General features: G+C 40.5%; 1 protein-coding gene across 1 annotated transcript in view; it reads left to right on the top strand.

Moving 5' to 3' along the window:
* Positions 1-5,056: 5,056 nt before the first annotated feature.
* The window catches only part of LOC120019244 (papilin-like), a 28,102-nt gene continuing 10,808 nt past the window's right edge, over positions 5,057-22,350 (top strand). The window contains exons 1-6 of the mRNA XM_038962564.1: positions 5,057-5,113; positions 5,511-5,716; positions 5,811-5,871; positions 5,986-6,088; positions 15,069-15,199; positions 19,432-19,740. Coding sequence (XP_038818492.1) covers positions 5,057-5,113; positions 5,511-5,716; positions 5,811-5,871; positions 5,986-6,088; positions 15,069-15,199; positions 19,432-19,740 — 867 coding nt within the window. The remainder of the gene's footprint in view (positions 5,114-5,510; positions 5,717-5,810; positions 5,872-5,985; positions 6,089-15,068; positions 15,200-19,431; positions 19,741-22,350) is intronic.

The following is a 22,350-nucleotide window of genomic DNA, read 5'->3' as shown; positions in this document are numbered from 1 at the left end:
ATTTTGATGCTGAAGAAGCTGAGGAAATTATTGAAGTAGACGTGCTGCTATTTCATGAATAGTTTTAGTTTTCTCAATTCCTCCGATCATGCGGTTACGGCAGCACTGGCCTTAAAAGCCTGTGTACGAAGTGTTGGATTAGCCTACTGGCCGTCTGTTTCTGCTCTCTTATTCTCCTCATGGAATTGTCATGCCGAACAGGCTAGCGTCGGACCAGCCTTTTTTCTGTACTTTTTTAAATTCTGGCCTTTGATTGGCAGGATGTTCATTCCATTTTTGTATTATAGTGATAACACATATATCATTCCAAGGAAAAATTGCTAGGCTTCAGTGTTCAGTGTTCGCCACTCTTGCCATTTCATTCCTCCACCAATACCATAAACAGAGGGTTTGCTCTGCTGCAATTAAAACCACACTCCTTTTTTATTTGCATGCCCAACAAAAATGTTGACAATGGAGCCATTGATGTCTATGATTATATATATATATATATATATATATATATATATATATTTTTTTTTTGCTCATGATAAGCGATAAGGTAGAGAGAAAAATGTCCATTGATCTGAAGAAGCTCCAATTAGGTTCAAACTCACATAATTTACTTATTGGTATTCTATTTTGCAGTTTGTGATTTTGAGAGATGAATCAATCAATGAGAAATCAGTAATATCTGAGCCTATGCAAGTTTAACAGAGTCTTGTTTGAGACCTAAAGACTCGTGTTAGCTCCCTGAACTAATTCCTAGGCTTTAGTTCAGCAGGCTAACAGTCTTGTGACATGCATGAGACCCTGGGATTGAACCCAGTCGGTCACACAAGCACCTGAAAGACAGTCACCAAAGTTCTTCAGGGCACTTGTACAAAAACAAATATAGTACCTAGTGTGATTTGGGCGCTCTCAGGTTAACGGAGGACACTTCACGTCATCCAATGGAAAACATTTTTGTTAACTGGACCCACAGTAAATCATAAATTGTGTCTCAGTTGAGAGGTCCCATCCTGTCCATATACAGTATGGGCTGATTTACAGTAGCATCTGTTCCCTATCATTACCTTTTACTCTCTGCCTTGTCCCTTTCTCAGTCCCTTTCTCTTGTCCTTTCTGTCTACCCGCCCCCTTTCTCTCTGTCTGTCTCTCTCTGTTTGTCTCTCTCTCTGTCGCTCTCTCTCTGTCTCTCTTTCTCGCTCCCTCCCCATTCTCTCCCCAGGATAGATAGGCTACTGATTAAATTAAAGTATATAGTCCAGCATTCCGTTTGGCTGTTTTTTCAACAGCAGAGAAGCAGTAATGTCTCCTCTTTCATCTGGTGAAAACGTGGCATGGGAACCGCTACTAATGGTTCTCTAACATATAGAAACAGGTCACGATTCCTTCACCACCCTGGCATTAGTCTTCCTCTGTGCTTTCACACTGAAATAACTCATAATTAACCCCCTAAGACGATTTCAGCGACTTGGCGACTCCAACTGCTCTTCTCATGTGTTTTATCAGTGTGTGTTTAGTGGGATTGTGGTTGTGGGGTGTGCGAAAGGGACTTTCAGTGGTCAGAATGAACCACAAACAATCCATTAAAGGACATCACTTATAAGCTGTTTTCTCTGTAAGTTATAAACATGTATTTTTCAAATGTGATACTCTATGCTTTTATTGATGTGTATGTGCAGTACTAGTCAAAAGTTTGGACACACCTACGCAAATTCCACAAATTCACTTTTAAGAAGGCACACCTGTTAATTGAAATGCATTCCAGGTGACTACCTCATGAAGCTGGTTGAGAGAATGCCAAGAGTGTGCAAAGATATCATCAAGGCAGAGTGGCTAATTTGAAGAATCTCAAACGTAAAATATATTTTGATTTGTTTAACACTTTTTTTGGTTACTACGTGATTCCATATGTGTTATTTCATAATTTTGAAGTCTTCACTATTATTCTACAATGTAGAAAATAGTACAAATAAAGGAAAACCCTAGAATGAGTAGGTGTTCTAACACTTGAGTTGCAGTGTACACATGCATCATCATCTCCTGATAAAAATAAATATGAAAGGCAAAGTGAGCGCCGGGGCAAATCCAAGTGGAAAGGATCCATTGTACTGGATATAAAAGGTGTTAATTTCATGCAAGGAGTTAATTGTAACCTGACACCTGTAGCTAACAGCTTTGAGAGCTGAGAGGAGTGGGTAGATAACTGTGTCAGTTGCTGTCCTGTCTTCTGGGTGAGTGCACTTCCTTCTAGGATGCTGGGCAAGAGGCTTGGATTTAAACTACAGAGATATTGATAAGGTACTATTGAATGATGATCATATATTCTATTATCATATTCTCTACTCGTTACATTTTTGGAAACATTTTAGGGAATGTGACTTTTGTGGTGACAAGTGGTTATTTTGTCTCCTCTGTGTATGTTAAAGCTGTCTGTGTATGGCCTGTATGTAAAATATACGCACCAATAGGATGTAGTCGTTGGAACAATTAAAGAAGGCAAATTACAATTTCAGCTTAGAGCGATTTCTTGGTCAATATTCACTGTCATTTTCAGTTAGACACTTGTTATTATATATTATCATTATATACAGTACCAGTCAAAAATTGGACACACCTACTCATTCAAGGGTTTTTCTTATTTTTTTTTTACTATTTTCTACATTGTAGAATAACAGTGAAGACAGAAAACTATGAAATAACAGATATGGAGTCATGTAGTAACAAAAAAAATGTTAAATGAAAATATATCTCATATTTGAGATTCTTCAAAGTAGCCACCCTTTTCCTTTATGACAGCTTTGCACACTCTTGGCATTCTCTCAACCAGCTTCACCTGGAATGATTTTCCAACAGTCTTGAAGGAGTTCCCACTTATGCTGAGCACTTGTTAGCTGCTTTTCCTTCACTCTGCGGTCCAATTGGGTTGAAGTCGGGTAATTTGTGGAGGCCAGGTCATCTGATGCAGCAGTACTTCACTCTCCTTCTTAGTCAAATAACCCTTACACAGCCCGGAGGTGTTTTGGGTCATTGTGCTTCTACACCTGCATTGCTTGCTGTTTGGGGTTCTAGGCTGGGTTTCGGTACAGCACTTTGTGACATCAGCTGATGTAAGATTGGCTTTATAAATACATTTAATTGAAATTGATTGATTGTCCTGTTGAAAAACAAAGGATAGTCCCACTAAGCACAAACCAGATGAGATGGCGTATTGCTACAGAATGCTGTGGTAGCCATGCTGGTTAAGTGTGCCTTGAATTTGAAATAAATCACAGACAGTGTCACCAGCAAAGCAACCCCACACCATTACACCTCCTCCATGCTTCACTGTGGGAACTACACATGCGAAGATCATCCGTTCACCTACTCTGCGTCTCACAAAGACAAGGCGGTTTGAACCAAAAATCGCAAATTTGGACTCATCAGACCAAAGGACAGATTTCCACCGCTCTAATGTCCATTGTTCGTGTTTCTTGGCATAAGCAAGTCTCTTCTTATTATTGGTGTCCTTTAGTAGTGGTTTCTTTACAGCAATTTGACCGTGAAGGCCTGATTCACACAGTCTCCTCTGAACAGTTGATGTTGAGATTTGTCTGTTAGTTGAACTCGGTGAAGCATTTAATTGGGCTGCAATTTCTGAGGCTTAAGAACTTATTCTCTGCAGCAGAGGTAACTCTGGGTCTTCCTTTCCTGTGGCGGTCCTCATGAGAGCCAGTTTCATCATAGAGCTTGATGGTTTTTGCGGCTGCACTTGAAGAAACTTTCAAAGATTGACTGACCTTAATGTCTTAAAATAATGATGGACTGTCATTTCTGATGGTCCCGTGTGGCTCAGTTGGTAGAGCATGGCGCTTGCAACGCCAGGGTTGTGGGTTCAATTCCCACGGGGGGACCAGGATTCAATTCCCACGGGGGGACCAGGATGAATATGTATGAACTTTCCAATTTGTAAGTCGCTCTGGATAAGAGCGTCTGTTAAATGTAAATTTCTCTTTGCTTATTTGAGCTGTTCTTGCCATAATATTTATTTATCCTTTATTTAACTAGGCAAATCAATTAAGAACAAATTATTTTTTACAATGACGGCCTACCCCGGCCAAACCTTAACCCGGACGACACTAGGCCAATTGTGCACCCCTCTATGGGACTCCCAATCACAGCCGGATGTGATTGGAATCGAACCAGGGTCTGTAGTGACGCCACTCAGACTTGGTATTTTACCAAATAGGGCTATCTTCGGTATACCAACCTTACCTTGTCACAACACAACTGATTGGCTCAAATGCATTAAGAATTAAAGAAATTCCACAAATGTACTTTCAACAAGTTGGTTTAGAGAATACCAAGAGTGTGCAAAGCTATCATCAAGGAAAAGGGTGGCTACTTTGAAGAATCTCAAACATAAAATATATTTTAATTTGTTTAAAAATCTTTTGGGTTACCACATGATTCCATATGTGTTATTTCATAGTTTTGATGTCTTCACTATTATTCTACAATGTATAAAATAATAATAAAAAAACAAAACCTGGAATGAGTAGGTGTGTCCAAAACCTTTGACTGGTACTTGTATATAATCGTATTCATCCGAAAGTTAATCAGATGTTATTAAATGAAACTCGTTAAAGAGAAATTTCACAAATGTTTTCCTTCATATTCATCCTCTCCAGCACCACCCCGACATCAACATTTGTGAAAATTGTCTGTTTCTATGTTTTCGAGTAACATAGACAGAAGAAGCTACGTGTTTCTATTGACAACACCGGTGTACGTCATGTGATTTTAACCAATTATGAGTAGGAATTGCCTACTAATTGCCTACAAACGTTCTACTAATTAGTTGATGATATCATTGGAAACACTTACAGTCTCTTCCTTTATCTTTTTTTACGACAAAACATTTAAAAAATTGCGTCATGTTCACATGCTGATGTTGGGGAGGTGCTGGAGATGACGAATATGAAGTTGAACATTTTAGAAATATCCCTCTAGAAGGACATTGCTGTAAGGTTTTTACAATCTGTAGCGTTCTCTAATGCAGCACTATCATTGCACTTACTCCCTAGTAAACATGGGCATCCTGCTGGTCCTGGTTCTCCTGCAGTTACTGGCTGTACCATCATTCTCTGTAAGTGATACATATTTGATTGTATTATTTTGTAGTGTAAAAACAAGTACAGGTGCAAAGTATAGAGTCCTGACGATAATATATCAGTATTACACAAAACATATTTCCAATGTGGTTCTCAATGAAAGACAAATGAGACAAAAACAAAACAGACAATACAGTACATATGATAATCTAATAATACCACATACACAACATACACATAAAAGAGCAACAAGAATACAACACAACTCAATAGCATACAATACAGTTCAAGTTTACACTGTGAATGTACACACACACACAAATAGTATGATTTTGTTTACAAAAACAGCTGGAATGATGGGATTTTCTATCGTTACCATACTGGTGTATAATAAGGGTTTGTGTAATGATATGGAATGGTTTGTGGTGATAGGATGTTTTCCAGTTGCTATTCTGGTGTAGAGTACTGTGTGTACTAGTACACAGTGGTGTTTCAGTGCTTGATGTGCTGGCTGCTGTTGTGTTCCAGCTAACATCGCCCAGCAATGACTACTGGGGGGAGTATGGGGCTTATGGGGCGTGCAGTCGCCCCTGTGGCACTGGAGTAGCCACGAGGATCAGGCAATGTATCACTGCAAGGTAAAAGAGAGAGAGAGAGACAGCATGCAAGTGAGAGAGAGAGTGTATATGATGATTGTGTGTCTTTCTGACTCTACTTCTCTTTGACTTGCAGGACAGATGGAGGAAACAACTGCGTGGGATCTTCAAAATCGTACCGCATCTGTAATATGCAGGTGCGCACACACACACACACACACACACACACACACACACACACACACACAATCTCTCTCTGTTTCCGATGTAAACACTAACAGACTGACATTGTCTGTAATTGCTCGATGCAGGCATGTCCAGCGGGATCCAGGGATTTCCGTGAGGAGCAGTGTGCCCAGTTTAGTAGGATGGACTTCCAGAGGAAACGCTACACCTGGCTGCCTTACCATGGAGGTGCAATAGGGATTATATACAGTATTTTTTATCACTTTGATGCTATTTTCGCAAGTATGTGAAAGGGAATTTTCTAAACACTTAGTACCAAACTCCAAACTGGTAACACTTGTAACGAAGCAAGTCTCATATTCAAAACCTTTTATTTTGCCTTCATTTTGTTTGGATACATCTTTCACATAGGGTGGAGGAAAAAGTACCCAACTGTCATACTTGAGTAAAAGTAAAGATACCTTAATAGAAAATGACTCAAGTAAAAGTATAAGTCACCCAGTAAAATTCTACTTGAGTAGATGTCTAAAAGTATCAAAACTAAAAGTATAAATCATTTCAAATTCCTTTTACTTTTTATTTACGGAAAGCCACGGGCACACGCCATTATTCAGACATAATTTACAAACGAAGCATGTGTTTAGTGAGTCCGCCAGATCAGAGGCAGCATGGATGACCAGGGATGTTCGGTTGATAAGTGCGTGATTGGACTAATTTCCTGTCCTGCTAAGCATTCCAAATGTAATGAGTACTTTTGGATGTCAAGGAAAATGTATGGAGTAAAAAGTACAATATTTTCTCAAGTTATGTAGTGAAGTAAAAGTAAAAGTAGTCAAAAAATATAAATAGTAAAGTACAGATACACAGAAAAATGACTTAAGTAGTACTTTAAAGTATTTTTACTTAAAGTACTTTACACCACTGCTTTTACCACACAACCTTTGATCAAAAATATGTTTACTGTGAAATACATTGATTTAATCACCGAAAACACAACATAATGATATATTCTCAATGTTGTTGTTTTAACAACCAGTTAATTAATCCAACAGCAAAAAATGCAAGATACATGTTTAAAAATTGCTCTTTGAATGGATTATGCTACAGTACTGTAAATTACAGTACTGAACACTGTTTTCGCATTAGACAATACACTTGCACTGCCCATCAAAATTGACTGAAAATAAGATGTCCATTATTTCTATCCTTTGTGTTATCAAATGTGACCCACCACCTGGATTCGGTCTTATGTAGCAAAATTTGAAATTGTGTTTTTTTACATTGGATAAAAGTAGACTCAGAGCTACAAAATGGTATATAATACACTGCATGTTTGAGGAACAATGGGAACGTAACTCTGCTTTTAAAGTTGATAAACTTGTGAACTCACTTTTGAGAAAATGGCCTATGAATGTTTTGGTATCTATTGAAGAGCTCCTCTTTGTCTACACCCATTCAGCATCGTTCACACCCTCTTAAGCTTTAGCCCCACCCATCTTGTTTTGATCTCGGAGCGTACAATTGACGCTCTGGCCGATGATTTGTTTACCTATGGATGACATGAAAACAGCCTAACCAGCTCTGCTGGCAACAATTTCATTTAGCTTTTTTGCCAATCTTTACTGTCACCGGCCATATTCAATGGGTGTTGTACACTTTAGCTTAAGACATGTAGCTAGCTAGGTAAACAAATAACCTAGCTAGGTAAACAACGTGTAAGATCACACACGTCAGGTAACTTTAGCTAACGAGCCAGCCAGCCAACGTTAGCTAGTTAAACAACAATGAACACAGTGACAATTCAATTCATTACTACCCTGCATGAATATGCTCGGAGCTAACCAACCAGGTTCAATGTTAGCTAGCTAACATTAGGCTCTAACTAGAAAAGCAAAACGGTTCTGGGATATGAATAATAATGTCAACTAGGGAGCCAGCCACCTAACATTAGCTAGCAACCTAGCTAGCTTGCTAACAGTACACTTTAGCTTGAAATGAAACCACTTTCTGTCAAAAATATTTTAAAAATGTTTATTTCACCTTTATTTAACAAGGTAGAGCAGTTGAGAACAAGTTCTTATTTACAAATGCGACCTGGCCAAGATAGAGCAAAGCAGTGCAGCACAAACAACACAGAGTTACACATGGGATAAACAAACGTACAGTCAATAGCACAATAGAAAAGTCTATATACATTGTGTGCAAATGTAGCACGATTAGGGAGGTAAGGTAATAAATAGGCCATAGTGGCGAAATAATTACAATTTAGCAATTAAACACTGGAGTGATAGATGTGCAGAAGATGAATGTGCAAGTAGAGATACTGGGATGCAAAAGAGCAACAACAACAACAAAAAATATTGGGATGAGGTAGTGTTTACAGATGGGCTATGTACAGGTTCAATGATCTGTAAGCTGCTCTGACAGCTGATGCTTAAAGCTAGTGAGGGAGATATAAGTCTCCAGCTTCAGTGATTTTCCAATTCATTCCAGTCATTGGCAGCAGAGAACTGGAAGGAAAGGCGGCCAAAGGAAGAGTTGGCTTTGGGGGTGACCAGTGAAATATACCTGCTGGAGCGCATGCTACGGGTGGGTGTTGCTATGGTGACCAGTGAGCTGAGATAAGGCAGGGCTTTACCTAGCAAAAACTTGTAGATGACCTGGAGCCAGTGGGTTTGGAGACGAATATGAACCGAGGGCCAGCCAACGAGAGCATACAGGTCGCAGTGGTGGGTAGTATATGGGGATTTGGTGACAAAACAGATCGCACTGTGATAGACTACATCCAATTTGTGGAGTAGAGTGTTGGAGGCTATTTTGTAAATTAAATTGCCGAAGTCAAGGATCGGTAGGATAGTCAGTTTTACGAGGGTATGTTTGGCAGCATGAGTGAAGAATGCTTTGTGGGAAATAGGAAGCCGATTCCATATTTAATTTTGGATTGGAGATGCTTAATGTGAGTCTGGAAGGAGAGTTTACAGTCTAACCAGACACCTAGGTATTTGTAGTTGTCCATATATTCTAGGTCAGAACCGTCCAGAGTATTGATGCTAGACGTGCGGGCGGGTGCGGGCAACGATCGGTTGAAGAGCATGCATTTAGTTTTACTAGTATTTAAGAGCAGTTGGAGGCCACGGAAGGAGTGTTGTATGGCATTGAAGCTCATCTGGAGGTTTGTTATTACAGTGTCGAAATAAGGGCCAGAAGTATACAGAATGGTGTCGTCTGCGTAGAGGTGGATCAGAGAATCACCAGCAGCAAGAGCGACATCATTGATGTATACAGAGAAAAGAGTCGGCCTGAGAATTGAACCCTGTTACACCCCCATAGAGACTACCAGAGGTCCAGACAACAGGCCCTCCGATTTGACATATTGAACTTTATCTGAGAAGTAGTTGATGAACCAGGCGAGGCAGTCATTTGAGAAGCCAAGGCCGTTGAGTCTGCCGATAAGAATGCGGTGATTGACAGAGTCGAAAGCCTTGGCCAGGTCGATGAAGACGGCTGCACAGTATTGTCTTTAATCGATGGCGATTATGATATCGTTTAGGACCTTGAGCGTGGCTGAGGTGCACCCATGACCAGCTCGGAAACCAGATTGCATAGCGGAAAAGGTACGGTGGGATTTGAAATGGTCAGTGATCTGTTTGTTAACCTGGCTTTCGAAGACTTTAGAAAGGCAGGGTAGGATAGATATAGGTCTGTAACAGTTTGGGTCTAGAGTGTCTCCCCCTTTGAAGAGGGGGATGACCGCGGCAGCTTTCCAATCTTTAGGGCTCTCAGACGATACGAAAGAGAGGTTGATAATTCGGCTGATAATTTTAGAAAGAGAGGGTCCAGATTGTCTAGCCCAGCTGATTTGTAGGGATCCAGATTTTGCAGCTCTTTCAGAACATCAGCTATCTAGCTTTAGGTGAAGGAGAAATGGGGGAGGCTTGGGCAAGTTGCTGTGTGGGGTGCAGAGCTGTTGACAGGGGTAGGGGTAGCCAGGTGGAAAGCATTGCCAGCCGTAGAAAACTTATTTTTGAAATTCTCGATTATCGTTGATTTATCGGTGGTGACGATGTTTCCTAGCCTCTGTGCAGTGGGCAGCTGGGAGCAGGTGCTCTTATTCTCCATGGACTTTACAGTGTCCCTGAACTTTTTGGAGTTTGTGCTACAAGATGCACATTTCTGTTTGAAAAAGTTTTCCTAACTGCCTGTGTATATTGGTTCCCTAACTTCACTGAAAAGTTGCATATCGCGGGGGCTATTCGATGCTAATGAAGTACACCACAGGATGCTTTTGTGTTGGTCAAGGGCAGTCAAGTCTGGAGTGACCCAAGGGCTATATCTGTTCTTAGTTAAAACATTTTTGAATGGCGCATGCTTATTTAAGATGGTGAGGAAAGCACTTTTAAAGAGCAACCAGGCATCCTCTACTGACGGAATGAGGTCAATATCATTCCAGTATAACCGGGCCAGGTCAATTAGAAAGGTCTGCTCGCTGAAGTGTTTTCGGGAGCGTTTGACAGTGATGAAGGGTGGTCGTTTGACCGCGGACCCATTAAATGAGGCAGTGATCGCTGAGATCCTGGTTGAAGACAGCAAAGGTGTATTTAGAGGGCAGGTAGGTCAGGATGATCTATGAGGGTGCCCGTGTTTACGGATTTAGGGTTGTACTTGTTAGGTTCCTTGATAATTTGTGTGAGATTGAGGGCATCTAGCTTAGATTGTAGGATGGCCGGGGTGTTAAGCATATCCCAGTTTAGGTCACCTAACAGTACAAACTCTGAAGATAAATTGGGGGCAATTCATTTACATATGGTGTCCTGGGCATAGCTGAGGGCTGAGGGGGGTCTATAGCAAGCGACAACGGTGAGAGACTTGTTTCTGGAAAGGTGGATTTTTAAAAGTAGAAGCTCGAACTGTTTGGGCACAGACCTGGATAGCATGACAGAACTCTGCAGGCTATCTCTGCAGTAGATTGCAACTCCACTCCCCTTGGTAGTTCTATCTTGACGGAAAATGATGTAGTTGGGGATGGAAATTTCAGGATTTTTGGTGGCCTACCTAAGCCAGGATTCAGACATGGCTAGGACATCAGGGTTGGTGGAGTGTGCTAAAGCAGTGAATAAAACAAACTTGGGGAGGAGGCTTCTAATGTTGACATGCATGAAACCAAGGCTTTTAAGGTTCCAGAAGTCAACAAATGATAGCGCCTGGGGAATAGGAGTGGAACTGGGGGCTGCAGGGCCTGGTTTAACCTCTACATCACCAGAGGAACAGAGGAGTAGGATAAGGGTACGGCTAAAGGCTATAAGAACTGGTTGTCTAGTGCGTTGGGTACAGAAAATAAAAGGATCAGATTTCTGGGCGTGGTAGAATAGATTCAAGTCATAATGTACAGACAAGGCTATGGTAGGATGTGAGTACAGTGGAGGTAAACCTAGGCGTTGAGTGACAATGAGAGAGGTTTCGTCTCTGGAGGCACAAGTTAAGCCAGATGAGGTCTCCGCATGTGTGTGGGGTTGGACGAAACAGCTATCTAAGGCATGTTGAGTGGGACTGAGGGCTCTACAGTGAAATAAAACAATAAGAACTAGCCAAGACAGCAGTAGACAAGGCATATTGACATTAGAGAGAGGCATAAAGCAATCTCAGAAGAGCTAAGACAACAATTGGTAAATGGCGATGAATGGGCAGAGCGGGTCAGTTAGGTACATACAGGACCTGAGTTCGAGGCTGGGGCCGACAGGTAAACAAAATGAGGTACCGTGTCATTGAAACAGTCCAGGGGACATCAGCTGTGTAGCCGAGTGATCATATGGTCAAACGAGCAGCAATAGGTGAGTCAGGGTGCTGTTCATTAGTCACTACTACCTTAGGCAAGCAGGGGACACAGCGTTCAGAAAAGCTAGTGGGCCGGGGCTAGTAGATGGTTCTTCGGCGACATCTTAACGGAATAGCCTGTTGAGACCACATCGGGTGATCACGTCGGCAGTCCAGTCGTGATGGATGGGCGGGGCTCTGTGTCGACAATAAAGGGTCCAGGCCAATTGACAAAGGAAGTATTGTAGACCTAGAATTAGCTGGTATATGGGCCTAGCTCGAGGCTATCTCAAGGCTAGTTGGTACTTGCTTCGGGACAGAGGCGTTAGCTAACAGTAGCCACTCGTTTGCCGCTAGCTAGCTGCGATGATCTGGAGTAATGATCCGGTGTAATGATCCAGAGCGGCAGGAATCCGGTGATATGCTCTGGGTTGATATCGCGCTGTGCAGACTAGCAGGTGTTGTCCGAGCTAAGACTGGCTGATGACGGGGAAAAAAGGCGAGGACCGCTAGCCGTGGCTAACAAAGACTAGTAGCTAGTTAGCTGGCTAGCTCCTGATGGAAGTTCCAGTTATAAGGAATAACAATAGCAGATCAGTACCACATAGGGTGAGGCGGGTTGCAGGAAAGTATATTTAGTTCATAGATAGAAAGTAAGATTAAGATATATGCGAAAAAGACCGGCTATTTACACGGGTTAAGACACGGCATAAGACAAAGACAGATACACACGTCCTACTGCAGCGCCATCTTGAAAAAATGTAAACAAAAATGTTAAACCTGTAATATCTGAAAATGTAGCTAACTAACCCTAGACTATCTTACCTGTATACATCATCATGAATGATGGACGCGTCTCCCTGTCACGAATGCCATGCAACGGTTGTCTTTAGTTTGAAGATGTAATCCGGAGACAGGTGTTTTCTCCATCTCTTTAGCTGTCATACTCTAATTCCACTGATTTCAAAACTTGATCCTCCAGAAAGTGGAAAGGAACACTTCTGCAGCTCCACAAAACAATACATTCTCTTCAGGATCCGCCCCCTTTTTTCAATTTTCGCATAAAAGGACATACCCAAATCTAACTGCCTGTAGCTCAGGACCTGAAGCAAGTATATACATATTATTGATACCATTTGAAAGGAAATACTTTGAAGTTTGTGGAAATGTTAAATTAATGTTGGAGAATATAACACATTAGATCTGGCAAAAGATATCACAAAGACAAAAACATGCGTTTTTTTGTATTTTTTTGTACCACCATCATTGAAATGCAAGAGAAAGGCCATATTGTGTTATTCCAGTCCAGGCGCAATTCAGATTTTGGCCACTAGATGGCAGCAGTGTATGTGCAAAATGTTTGACTGATCCAATGAACCATTGCATTTCTGTTCAAAATGTTGTATCATAAGTGCTCAAATGTGCCTAATTGGTTTATTAATACATTTTCAAGTTCATAACTGTGCACTCTCCTCAAACAATAGCATGGTATTATTTCAATGTAATAGCTACTGTAAAATGGACAGTGCAGTTAGATTAACAAGAATTTAAGATTTCTGCTAATATCAGATATGTCTATGTCCTGGGAAATGTTCCTGTTGTTTTCTTGTTACTTACAACCTCATGCTAACCACATTAGCTCAACTGTTCCGCGGGGTACCCACCGATCCTGTAGACGTAAGAAAAAAATGTGTTCAGTGTTCGACAGGATTACCAACACAGACTGACCAGCTCAAATAGACAGAAGCCCTCTCTATGGCAGACCAATCCGAACTCCTCTCTCGGCATTTCCAGCCCACTCATTATCTCAGCCAATCATGGCTAGTGGGAAGGTTGTTGTCTCTTTCTGACTTAACCATCAAGGCTTGTAATTTAACAATTCTATTTGTATTTACAGATGGCATACAAGTTTGTTGTTAAGGCACATGAAAGTTCACATGTTCGAGAAGCCATTTCTGCCAAAAAACGCATTTTGATTAAAAACACATTTTTACGTTCAAACAGCTCTCCTGTGAAGTCGTGACTTGCAACACACAGTACACCTAGTTTCCTGAGTCGGGTCACAAATGTGTGATCGTTGAAGACATCTTTCACAATTATTGAAGCAAAAAATGTAAGTATTGTTCATAAATAATTACAACATAGGTGCACTGCAATCGAAAGAAACAAATGAAGTGAAATGAATAAACAATGTTTAGCAGGCATTAGTTTGCGTCAAGCCTGTCTTGAGCATTTGGACAGGTTCTCATCCACATTGCAGGAGGGTGACATGCTCCTGGGGACGGAAATCATACACCTTTCACCTGTATTGTAATCATGTATTGTATTGTACTTATGTATTGTAGTGTGTGTCTCAGTTAGTAAGCGCATGGCACTAGCAACACCAGAGTTGTGGGTTCAATTCCCAATGGGGTCACATATGAAAATATATGGACTCACTGTAGTCACTTTGGATTAAAACGTCTGCTACTTAAATGGCATATATTACAGTACTCCAGGCAATGGATGAGGCATGCAATGGCATCAACCCAGACCTATGTGAGGCTTGGATTCGCCATGCCAAAAGGTTTTTCCCCAGGTGCATGAACAATTAGAACATGTGCTGTGACAGACGTGATACAAACTAGTGCCTGCTAAACGTTATGTTTCTTTCATTCATTTCATGCGTTTCGTTTAATTAAATACACCTATGTTGTAATTATATCTGAACACTATATTTTTTTGCATCAATGATTGTGAAAGATGTATTCAATGATCACACCTTTGATCACACCTTAGATTTCTGAAGGGTCAATTTTGATAGGTGTTGCAAGTGTATTGCCTAATGTGAAAACAGTGTAATGTACTGTAATTTACAGTACTGTAGCATATTATATTCAAAGGGCAATTTTGAAACATGTATCTTGCATTTTCTGCTATTGGATTAACTGGTTGTTAAAACAACTAAAATGTGCAAAAAATCATTATGTTGTGTTTCTGTGATTAAATCAATGACCTGGTGGTATTTCACAGTAAAATTATATAGACAATCATATCAAAAGTAATGTGAGCATTGCATTGTGATAAGCAATTACTCTATATGAACACATATTCCAATGTGAAACCTGTATTTCCAGGTGAAAAAGTGACTATGATTTTGTGTGTTGTACTTCGTCAATTGAAAACGCTCTTAGAATTTAAGCCTTTTTGATGATCTGTTTTGAGTTTTGTACTAAGTGTTGTCAAAATGTACCACATACTTGTGAAAAATGCATCAAAGCTATTGAATAAAACTGTAATATTGATGCAAATAATAGTTGAACATTTCACTATGGATTATTAACCATACCCACATTACCCATACACAAAGAAATACTCATGTACTTTGTCGTTTACCTGTTGTTGTTTACCTGTGAAGCGTCCAACCCATGTGAGCTGAACTGCGTCCCCCATGGCGAGAACTTCTTCTACAGACACAGGCCTTCCGTGGTGGATGGCACACCCTGCTATGTGGGCCGCAGTGACATCTGTATCAACGGCATCTGCAGGGTTAGTACTTAGTACTTTACCCACTGGGCACACTTTTTGAATCAACGTTGTTTCCGCGTTGAACCGACGTTGAATTGACATATGTGCCCATTGGGTAGGTACTTACTTCAACTTGCTTGTTGAATTGGAAAATTCATTAGAAATGTTATCTTTCTGATGAAGGCAACACACCAAAATGCATGGGGCTGTTTCAGTGGCTATAGTGCCAGCACCTTAAGCACAAATGCAATACATGTCTTTGTATCTGTCTATCCCCTTTCACTGAAATGTATACTTTTAAATGTTTAGGTCTCTTTTACAGATGAGCCATGAATTACATAAATACAAAGTGCAAGCAGAAAGAAAAACACGATCATAAAAAACAAACAAATTCATCAGTAAAAAATCTGTCACGCCCTGATCTCTTTCACCTGTCCTTGTGCATGTCTCCACCCCCTCCTGGTGTCGCTTATTATCCCCGGTGTATTTATCCCTGTGTTTCCTGTCTCTCTGTGCCAGTTCGTCTTGTTTTACCAAGTCAACCAGTGTTTTCCTGGCTCCTATTTTTCCCAGTCTCTGTTTTTTTCCTAGCCCTCCTAGTTTTGACCCTTGCCTGTCCTGACGCCGAACCCGCCTGCCTGACCGACCACTATGCCTGTTCTGACCTCAAGCCTGCCTATCCCCTTGTACTGTTTGGACTCAGACCTGACCACTGAACTCCTGCCTGTCCTGACCTCGAGCCTGCCTATCGCCTGGTACTGTTTGGACTCTGACCTGGTTTATGAACCATCACCTGTCCCCATCTGCCTCCTGTGTCTGCATTTGGGTCTCGCCTTGTGCCCTTATACAATCAGCTTTCTGAATTGCCCTAGATGCACCAAAACATAAAATTTTACCCCCTAGAGTCGACGTCCGTTCCCTGTGGAAATCGAATTACCGTAATAATAAAAAATCCCCATTAAAAACCTGTCAGTTTAAGCTAGAGATATCATTTTTGCATTGGATGCATCTGCATTGGAGGATCTGCAGAGAATAATGGGAGAAACTCCCTAAATAAAGCTGAGCCAAGCTTATAGTGTCATACCCAAGAAGACTTGAGGCTGTAATTGTTGCCAAAGGTGCTTCAACAAAGTACTGAGTAAAGGGTCTGAATACTTATGTAAATGTGACATTTAAGTTTTTGATTTTTCATACATTTGCAAAGAAATATCTAAAAACCTGTTTTTGCTTTGTCGTTATGTGGTATTGTGTGTAGATTGATGAGGGGGGAAAACTATGTAATACATTTTAGAATAAGGCTGTACTGTAACAAAATGTGGGAAAATACAAGTGGTCTGAATAGTTTCTGAATGCATTGTCATTCATGTCAATGGCCTAATAGTACTGTAGAGCTCTTTTTACTTCACACAATATAGCTGGGTCACCCTGTCCTGTCCCTAAGGGTCCACGGCCCTGCAGCGCCCCAACACACCCCACTCAGCTTTAGGATCTTAGTGAAACATTCTTTATTGGTTTCGGGTGTGTTAGGCCAAGGCCAGAGTGACAACAGTACAGCAGACCTCCAGGGCCAGGACTGAGCAGCCCAGCAGCTAGGGATTGCCTAAATACACTCTAAATCTTGTAATAAATGCTAGGTTACAGAGTTTCTTCTGATAACAGTCTCCAGTATCAACATTTCTAAGCAAATAAAAACAGGTTAAAGGGAGAACCTGTAGACATATTGAGATAAAAGAACATACTCTTTGCCAGAACTCAGCCAGCCTTCATAAGACCATAATATACGCAAATATGTTCCCTTTTGTGTTTTACACCTCCAGCGGAGGAATTACATTTCTGAGTGATGATATTCAGTTTCATTGGCATATAGTACGTTCTATGGATGGTCTTAACTTCTTATGGCTGAAGGGGCAGTATTGAGTAGCTTGGATGAAAGGTGCACAGAAGTGCCCAGAGTAAATGGCCTGCTAATATATGCATATTATTAATAGTATTGGATAGAAAACACTCTGAAGTTAATAAAACTGTTTGAATTATGTTTGTGAGTATAACAGAACTCACATGGCAGGCAAAAACCTGAGAAGTTCCACTTTCTGTTTGGATTTTTTCTGGGGGTGGCAGATTTTCAACCAAGCTCTCATTGAAATTACAGCGAGATATGGATGAGTTTTCACTTCCTATGGCTTCCACTAGATGTCAACAGTCAATAGAACTTTGTCTGATGACTCTAATGTGAAGGGGGGCCGAAGGAGACAGGAATGCGTAATCACTGCCATGAGGTGCCCACGCCCTGAACTGGCGCGTTCACGTGAGAGGGAGCTCCGTTCCATCGGTCAACTGAAGTCAATGTAATTCTCCGGTTGGAACGTTATTCAAGATGTATGTTAACAACATTCTAAAGATTGATTCAGTACATCGTTTGACATGTTTCTACTGACTGTTACGGAACTTTTGGACATTTCGTCACGTTATAGTGGACGCGCTTTGTGACTTTGGTTAGCGCGTTTGGTAAACAATTCCAAAGTAGCTAATTGGACATAAATAACGGACATTATCGAACAAATCAAGCATTTATTGTGGACCTGGGATTCCTAGGACTGCATTCTGATGAAGTTCATCAAAGGTAAGGAAACATTTATCATGTATTTTCTGGTTTCTGGTGAGTCCAACATAGCTGCTAATTTGGCTATTGTTCCGTAAAGTTTTTTAAAAATCTGACACAGCGGTTGCATTAAGGAGAGGTATATCTATAATTCCATGTGTATAACTTGTATTATCATCTACATTTATGATGAGTATTTCTGTTGAAACGATGTGGCTATGCGAAATCACTTGATGTTTTTGGAACTAGTGAATGTAACGCGCCAATGTAAACTCAGATTTTTTTATATAAATATAAACTTTATCAAACAAAACATGCATGGAATGTGTAACATGAAGTCTTATGAGTGTCATCTGATGAAGATAATCAAAGGTTAGTGATTAATTTTATCTCTTTCTGCGTTTTGTGAAAGCTATCTTTCGCTGGAAAAATGGCTGTGCTTATTGTGGTTTTGTGGTGACCTAACATAATCGTTTGTAGTGCTTTCGCTGAAAAGCATATTTGAAATCGGACACTTTGGTGGGATTAACAACAAGATTACCTTTAAAATGATATAAGACACATGAATGTCTGAGGAATTTTAATTATGAGATTTCTGTTGTTTGAATTTGGCGCCCTGCACTGTCACTGGCTGTTGTCATATCATCCCGGTGACGGGATTGCAGCCATAAGAAGTTTTAAACTGCAGTAATTTATGTCTGAGATGATATGAATATGACTGGGGATTCTAACATATCGGTATCCATTCATCATCATCCTCAATAGTGTCTCAGGTCTTCCTCACATTTTTGTTTTACATGTTTTGTGTTATCTAGAAAAGCCTCTATCAACCCTTGATACAGTTTTGAAATCAACTTTTGAAGTTTGTCACACTGCCTTCAATTAGTTTCAGTCTTTAAAGCTTCTTGCTTGTCCAGTGTTTGCTGCACAGAGAGAATAAAGTGTTGTATCTGCAAAAGTTCACTTCTGCGCCGTCAGAGACTGGTCTTCTCTGGTTCTCTGACCCTGCTGTGACCCCTGTCACCATCTGATCCTGTTCAGATGAGGCATGACAAAGAAATACTTTGGTGTACATTTATACATGATATTATCCAAGAATAGAATCAATGGTTCAACAATTGAAATTACCATTATTCCCAGATCCCAGACTGTAGCCTACACATTAACCTGATCCTACTAAGACATGATGAGCATAGTGTTGTTTACTGACTTTTCACCATGACAGTGAAGCGTGTAGAGCTGTTTATACTATGTCAGTGTGACAGTAGGGAATTAGCTAGGGAAACTGACAGATCAATAACATTACTACACGTACTAAAAACAAACATTGCGTTGAGAAAACGTTTGGCAGCTGGTTTCATCGTTTGATTCAGGTCTAGTGTGATTAAGCAAAAATAATAATAGCTAAAGTTAGTGTGTGGAGTGGCTGCCAAAGCTCCATTCTGGGTGTGTACAGGAGGACTTGGCGTGGCTCCTGTTGCAGGGTTGGGGCTGCCATGGGGGGGCAGGAGTGTCCCAGGCCTGTCCTGGGGATGAGAGTAAGGAGGATAACCAAAACTAGCATGGGAGGGAGGTTGTGGGGGGGAATATAGCTGTGTCATCTGTTTAGGGATGTTGTTTGACCATGTAATCCCCCTATATTTTCCTTCTCTAGGCTGTGAGAAATGGAGAAATCATTGGCATGGACCGCGATGTGGCGCCTGCCACTCCCGCTCCCGCTGCCAACCTCCGCTACCGCGAGCCCCTCACGTATGCCTACACATACAGCGCCTGGTCCGAGTGCTCGGCCCCCTGCAACAGTGGCACCCAGCACCGCAGCGTGCAGTGCATGGTGCAGGACTCGATGGCACCCCATGTGGTGGATGACTCTTACTGCGTCTCCCAGCAACTACCCAGGCCGGAAAGCCAGCAGGCCTGCAACCAGCAGGGATGTGCCGAGTACAGCGTGTCCAGCTTCAGTGTGGTGGGTACCTGGGGGGACCAGTATGGTCAGTATAGTGAGACTGTTACCAGTATTATTACTAGTATGATTATAAGACTAAAAGGTGGTTGTGGAACTGTGGTGGGTTACCAGTCAGACCTGGGTCAAATACATACTGTATGTCAAATACTTTGAGTTGCAATGGATTTAGTTTAGCCGGTACCAATGGAATAGTCCCAAAACTACATACTCCAAACTAATTCAAGGACATCTAGTCTCAAATACTTTCATGTATTTGACACAGGTCTGGTACCAGTATGGTCAATAGAGGGGCTTGAAATGACTTATATGCTTTCTAAATATAGTATAATCAACTTATAAATCCACTAACTATAAGATTTCACCTTCCTTATAACTGTAAAATACATATTTGCATGTTTAGTGTTAAGAAAATATGTAAATTTTCTCTGAGGTCCCTCTTGATCAAAACATCTGCCCCCACCTCTGTGAACGCTACACCGAGTTCTAGTTTGGCTTCCTGAACTCGCTAGGAACACACCTTTCATTTAATATTATACTTATCCATCAATGACAAACATAAATATTTTGGGGGGTTTAAAATCTAAGAATAATTAGGTTTTTATGGCTATAAATCGATCTCTGAATATGCTATAATGATGTAACCACTCTCTCCTGCTGTGTTAAGATGTACGGATTTGTCTGTGGCTGTGACATAGGGTTCAGTCAGGAGTTGATGGACAGTCTCAAGTAGTTTCCCAGCCTCCCGTAGTTTCAGATTTCACATCCTACATCACACAGGCGAACAAAACATATCACTGTGGCTGTTGCAATCAGGGCTATCGCTCAATGCAAGCCATTTCCATCTACAGTGTCCACACATCAATGTATACGCCAAAATGTCAGTCGGAACCGGTACCAGAACCACGCAAAATATTGTATGCTACAGATTGGAAAATAAATAAATGTGACTCTGGATGACAACATAATGATGTTTGTTTCCAACATTAGGGCTGTTTTCCTAAAGAAGATCAATCCGCTTCGTGTTTTGTTCCCTTGCCACGATACTACCAAGGATCGCGATAATGGTAATGTCCCACCAAGCCAGTAAAAAAGGCATATTTTTGCTCTATAACCCATTCGTTCATATGCCACCTTGATAAGGCCAAGACAACAAAAAGACATGTCACACAGTGGTGGAATAAATTCAACTACACATGCATTTGTTTCATCACAAAACCGGAAGGGCAAAATCTGTCCTGTGAAATCAACAAAGCAAATAAATATTGCATGTAACAAACAGTTACATGGCCTACAGCATGGTCAAGCAAGTTAATGTTTGACAGCTTACTAAACAACTACTAATTTAGAACCATGTAGATAAGCAAGTCCGCACAAAGGCAACAGGAGCATTGCCACCGCTATTCCAGCACCATTTCATCTTAAACATTGAAACATCATCAAATCAACAAGGTTGTATGCAGTGTATGCTTAGTTTAATACAGTGAAAACAAACTTAAATATACCAAAAACTATTTAGTCCAATCAACAAACTATACTGGAAACAATAAAACACCATGAAAAATCAGGGGAACCTGTTCTGGTATTCATAGCTGACTTTGAAAAGGCTTTTTGATAAAGTACTACTGGAATGTATATATAAATGCCTGGAATATTTCAATATTAGAGAATCTCTTATACAATGGGTTAAAGTTATGTATGGTAACCTTAGGTGTAAAATTGTAAATAATGGCTACTTCTCAGAAAGTATTAAACTGTCAAGAGGAGTAAAACAAGGCTGTCCCCGATCAGTATATTTATTTATAATGGCCATCGAAATGTTAGCTATAATATCAACAATAATATCAAGCGGCTAGAAATCCAGGGTTTAAAAACAAAGGTGTCATTGTATGCCGAGGATTCATGTTGTTTTCTTTTAAATCCACAATTTGGATCCTTTCACAGCCTCATAGAGATCTTGATATTTTTTTCTAACCTCTCTGGATTACAACCAAATCATGATACGTGTACTATATTACATTTTGGATCACATTTTTTTTTTACCTTTACATTACTGTGTAGTTTACCAATAAAATGGTCTGACGGTGATGCGGACATACTCGGTATTCATATCCTGAAAATTATCACAATACATTTTTATAGGAAAGGAAAATACCTGTCTATTTGTGGAAAAATCACCCTGATTAACTATTTAGTCATATCCCAGTTTACCTATTTGATTATGGCCTTGCCTACACCGAGCGAAAAATATTACATTTTATTTGGAATGGCAAGCCAGACAAAATTGAATGTATTTATATAATGAATATGAATTCGGAGGGCAGAAATTATTCAATATTAAAGCATTAGTCCTCTCACTAAAGGCTTCAATCTCACGCCACATTCAGATTACAGCAATAGAAAGTTGGTTGCAATTTCAGTTTAATCCACCAGAAAAGACAGAACAAACAATACTACAAATATTATGGTTAAACTCAAATATACACTACCGTTCAAAAGTTGAGTCACTTAGAAATGTTCTTGTTTTGAAAGAAAAGCATTTTTTTGTTGTCCATTAAAATAACAAATTGGTCTAATTGCTCCAATGTAAATTGCTCTAGATAAGAGCGTCTG

Source organism: Salvelinus namaycush, chromosome 24 (assembly GCF_016432855.1).
Source record: "Salvelinus namaycush isolate Seneca chromosome 24, SaNama_1.0, whole genome shotgun sequence".
NCBI classification, from domain to species: Eukaryota; Metazoa; Chordata; class Actinopteri; order Salmoniformes; family Salmonidae; genus Salvelinus; species Salvelinus namaycush.
Note: the sequence above shows the minus strand (reverse complement) of the source record. Positions and strands in the feature narration are given on the sequence as shown.